General features: G+C 34.6%; 1 protein-coding gene across 1 annotated transcript; it reads right to left on the minus strand.

The window, feature by feature from the left end:
- Window positions 1-2,306: 2,306 nt before the first annotated feature.
- LOC124087119 (taste receptor type 2 member 14-like) lies at window positions 2,307-3,301 on the minus strand. Its single transcript, XM_046435841.2, has one exon. The coding sequence runs from the start codon at window positions 3,299-3,301 to the stop codon at window positions 2,315-2,317; it is 987 nt and encodes a 328-aa protein (XP_046291797.1). The 3' UTR covers window positions 2,307-2,314.
- Window positions 3,302-5,188: the final 1,887 nt, after the last annotated feature.

Consider the following 5,188-nt stretch of genomic DNA (forward strand, 5'->3'; position numbering starts at 1 on the left):
TTACCACTTGAGCTACATCCCCAGCCCAAGCATATGATTTTTTAAAATAGATTTCTCACATGATTCAATTTTGTTGTTTCCCTTTTGGATATTACCTATCATTACCTTATAGATATATTCTGAATTTCACTTTGCCTCTAATAGTTACAAATTTCTTACTCTATATATACGAATGTGAATACTTACACAACATTTCGTTAAATAGAGCATGTGTATGACAGAAGACCTCAGTGTTTTATGCAAGACTATTAACATGCATCATTATTTTAATTAGTCAGAGGAGAGGGAAATATATGACATGTTAATAAGAATGCATATTGTATGCCTTTTAGACAACTTTTATCAGAAAAGATAAGAAGAGAATGAGTCTCTCTAAAGATAATTTTTAAAAGTATTTAATCTCAAAGCTGAAGTCAGTATTACACTTAACTGGTGAAACACCAGGAAACTCTCCATTCACAAAGAGATGCCAGTTAATACAGTTGTACCTAAGACTTTGAGTATTTGAGCCATTTGAATATGCAACCCAACCAAAATAAATACTTACAAGGAAAAATTAAAATAACCACTATGCAAAATATTTTATGCAGATGATAGGATATTCATCTGCAAAAGAGAAGAGGATGAGCTAAAGACACAAAGCTCATATGACACATTGGTAAGGCAGCTGACTTCTAATTAGCAAATAAGCAAACAAAAACAATACCTGTACCTCTTTGTGTACATCTTAGCCAGCTTTCTAACATCATAGAAACAATAACCTTGAATATAACCACCAAAATTGAGCAGTCTTCCACCAGCTCACAGACGTGGCTGTGAACAGCATCCTCCTGTTGATATGTCACTGAATTAAGGGGTGCCTCTCTCTACCAGGAGATAGTGCTCTGGCTCTCTGCTGACATCTTCACGCACTGCTGCATAAGTCTTTTAGCATCTCAGCATCACAGTATCTTCCCATGTAAAATAGCATTACAGGTATATGAGCATTAAAAAGGTACTAAGCATACAGACTACCTGCCACATAAATATTATATTATTCTCTTTTTAGAGGTCACCTATCACACACATTCACTTTATTCTATAACATCTATTTCTTATGAAAATATCTCCAAATACACAGAGAAATATTTTTTTAAATGGATAAATAAATGAAGAATTAAGTTAAAGGAAAAAACCTATACAAACACCAACCAGCCAGCCTGAATAGATCTGTTTTCAAAAGAAATTATGAACAAAGAATTCTTCATTTCTAAAAATTTATAGGATTCTATTTTCCTGAAGGTTTAACAACACTGAACACACAGCACATGACCATGATTCCCTCTCTTATCTCTTCTCTTGAAGTAATTTAAATTTTTTACATATTTCATTAAGTTTGTGTAACTTTTTATTTACTTTTAATTTCTACCAGAGTTAATACTAAAAACATATATACATAGCAAAAGTTCATGTTAATTATTTGTTGGTCACTCACATGTTACTCTAAATTTCTGTTTCTATGACAACATGATTGTTTTCCACCCTAGTAATATACAGGTAAGACATATTGTATAACAAAAACACCAGTTTCCCAGTATGACATTCAAAAGGACTATCATTATCCATCATTCAGTATTCTCATGTATTAAAATTAAAATGGATTAAATTACCTAGAAAAAAGCAACATATTTCAAAATGTAAATTACATTTTCCTAATAATATCATTTTGTTCCAAGTATTCTTGATTATAAGGTTAACTATATAGGTAGAGTAATCAAAATAAAGTAGCTTCATTATTCTGAGGAATTTCTAAAAAGCTTCTTTAAATTGGATTTGAAATATTTAAAATATTGTATCTAGTGCATCTGGTTTCCTAGTCTATATGTTATTCTCCATTTTTTCATCTGGAATTTTAGGCATATATTCTACATTGGAAAATTATTTTATGTGTATATAATTATCCATTTCATTTTTACAGTGTCTCATGCATATTCACATGTATATCTCATATATCATGGTTTAATCATTTTAAAGACTCAAGAAGGTTAATGAGTGACAAAAGATTGTATCATGTTACTATAACAAGTTCTTATATTTAAGTAGTCTATACTCACATCCTTCTTTTATAAGCACATTAAAATACATCCCTATGTATATTCTGCTAAAGTTGAAATGTGTTTGAATAGGACTTATTCCAAACATAATTTTTGTAAAATCACAAAGTAATAGAGAATAAAAGAATGTTGGAAAATTATAAATTGATAGCATCTAACAATTTCTAATTAAGTGATCTTCCTCTAGAATGTAAGAGGATCCCCAAAATGTTTTAGGGATTTTAGGGGTCCACATCTTTGAACCTGCACTTCAGTCGCCCCAGCACTGACAGAGAAGCCTGCCTCAGTTTACTATTTCCCAGAATCAGGACAAATGGGTGACCTGAAGGGAAAACTATTCCAGCAGCCAAAGAAAACAAAACAATCACACTTTTTGCCACAAACTGAGAGACCCAAAATTGCACAAGAGACAGAAAGTAAATGGCGTACAGTAACAGAAAGACGATCACAGTTTGCAAGGCTTTCACATGAGCCATAGTGCTGACATCTCTGGATCCTTTGTCACTGTGCTGCATCCTCTTCAGATGTTTCCACAGAGAGAAGATTAGCAGGAGAAAAGTGATCAGGGACATGGTGAAAGGTGCAGAAAGGAAAACAGTGTTGATGATTACACTAATCCTAGAAAGTTGTTCAAACTTCCTCGAACAGAAACTGTAAGACAGGTTTCCTTTATATCCACCAATCCAGGCATCAATTTGTGTGTTTATAAGTACAATGTTTAAAAACAGAAGGACCAGAGACACCAGCAGGGTCATTGACACCACCTTTTTAACTCTCCACTTTAGGTAAAGAAAAGCAGAGTTAGAAAAATTAGCTATCTTGAGAAAATACAAGATGCCCAGACTTGAGGCAAGCCAGAGGCTAAAATGGTTGGTCACCATCCAAGTAAGATTAATCATTCTTATGATTTGTTCAGTCATCCACAAATCTTGGTTCTGCAAAGATATCACTAGAGCTATGATTATTGACCAGAGTACACCAATTCTGGAAAGTGCCAAAGCAGTGAGGATTTGGTCAGCTAAAGAGATCTTTCTTCTCTTGATCCAGTCCATGCAGTTCACCAGTGCTATGAATGCATTTCCTAAATTTCCAATTATGAATTCCACACTTAAAATAATTTCCAGTGTTCTCAGTATGATAAGATTCATTGTCTGTAAGAGAATGTCCCAATTTCCAATATAGTGCTGAAAATTTCTTAAGGCATTCATTTAAAATGCTATGTATATCTGACTCTTGAATATTCATAACATACTGGCTTATAAAAACTCTCATATACACTATAAAATTCAATATATATGGATAGCAAAAATAATCTAAATGGTGTATAAAACTTCCTAAGCCCTGACATTCTTTCATTCCTTTAAATACTTTAGAATTTATTCAGTACAGGGACTATGCACTCATTGTTCAAAGCTCTTCTGAAAGTGCTGAAAATAATATTTACCATTTTACTTTTATAAGGTCTACATCCCCTCTCTCCCCCTCCCCCGTCTCTAACACATACATGCACACCACACACACACACACACACACACACACACACACACACACATTTATTTGGATCCAAACCCCCTTCATTTTCCACTTCAATAATTAAGCTTTTACGTTTACTCAACGTGCATTATGCATCTAGCTCATGCTTATTACTGTGATTTGGTAGTTAACACATTGTTTAAAAAAATGCTTTCAAATATAATTGATGCAGTATTACTGTAAATAGCTAGAAAACTAGAGACTATTTTATCTGTGCATCTGAAAAGCAATGGAAATCTTCCTGTTGTGCCATGAAGCAGTTGCTGAGGTTAATGAGTTCCTCTACACAGCAAGAACACATCTTTATTTGCCTCTCCCTTGCTCAGAATGATAGGGAGACTTTTCCCCCATGAGCACCAGAGATCTTTAGATTTTATCTCCTCTGCTCACCTCCCACTAACATCGGCTCCATGACTGGCACCCAGGGAGCTGAAGGATGATATGCTGCCTAAGCAAGAGGAGAGGCAAGAGGAGAAGTGAACAGCCTAAAGAATCATTCTTTGAAAGCTAAAGAGCAGAATAAATCCAGGAACAACTAACAAAGACAGCACAAAAGTATGTATAGTAAACATCATAGATAGCAGAGAAAGACATAAGGTTCACTATGAAGGACTGAGGCTAACCCCAGTCCCTTGAAACAGTACTGAGCTAAGAAAGTGAATCTCAAATATCTTGAAATTTCTCACAAATGTCTAACATTTAAGGAAAAGACATACTGAAAACGTACATTAGGTCAGCATTACAACATTTTTATGGAAAACATACCAACCCTATACAGGCAGGAAGGTTCCTGGTTTGCCTCCTTTCCTGTAACCGAGAGGAGGTAGGAAATGTGACAGAGAGCAAAGCAAACAACCCTACGGGTGGGGATTTGTGGAGGGGCACTACAACAGGAGCTTCTTGGGCTTTTAGAAAAGAGAGAACTGCGGTCCCAAGTGAGGGCTGCACTCACCCCAGAGCAGGTCTTCCTGAGGCTCCCAATACTGCACCTCTCATTCCAGATTAGACATGCGTTAGATTCCACCTGAACATCAGCTTCTAGGGAAAGATGTTCTTCCAGCAAGGCAAGGATGGCACCCAGGATAATTCCCAAAAATTATGTCTAAAAAGTAAAATAATAAGTCAACTCTGGAGAAAAGAGCAGGGTCTCCATGCATTTCAGAGTCAGTGATATACTCATATATTTGAAGAAGTTAGTACATTTCATTTTAAAGAAAGAAATTTCATGACAAGTTTGAGACTCCCTTTACCAAATAATCAAAAAGAGTTTAACCAACCAAAATTCTATCTATATATCTCTCTATTTATATCGTTATTTCTATAATGATAGTATCCCACCTATAAATCTCCAATACTTATGTTTTTCTTTTAAATAAAATTAAATTAGTTTTCAGGACCCAATACCACTCTGATTTAGTAGAAATTCAAGCAAAAATATTACTGAAGCTCCCTTCTATCTAGATTTTGTTGTGGTTTTCTTATATTATTATTTTTGAACATACCTTTCCCATCAAAGAAGAAAAGTATACTTTCCAGTATAAGCTAGATAGATGATAGACAGA

Source organism: Marmota monax, unplaced genomic scaffold, assembly GCF_021218885.2.
Source record: "Marmota monax isolate L192 unplaced genomic scaffold, Marmota_monax_Labrador192_F-V1.1 WCK01_AAM20220418_F8-fsc00012, whole genome shotgun sequence".
Taxonomy (NCBI): domain Eukaryota; kingdom Metazoa; phylum Chordata; class Mammalia; order Rodentia; family Sciuridae; genus Marmota; species Marmota monax.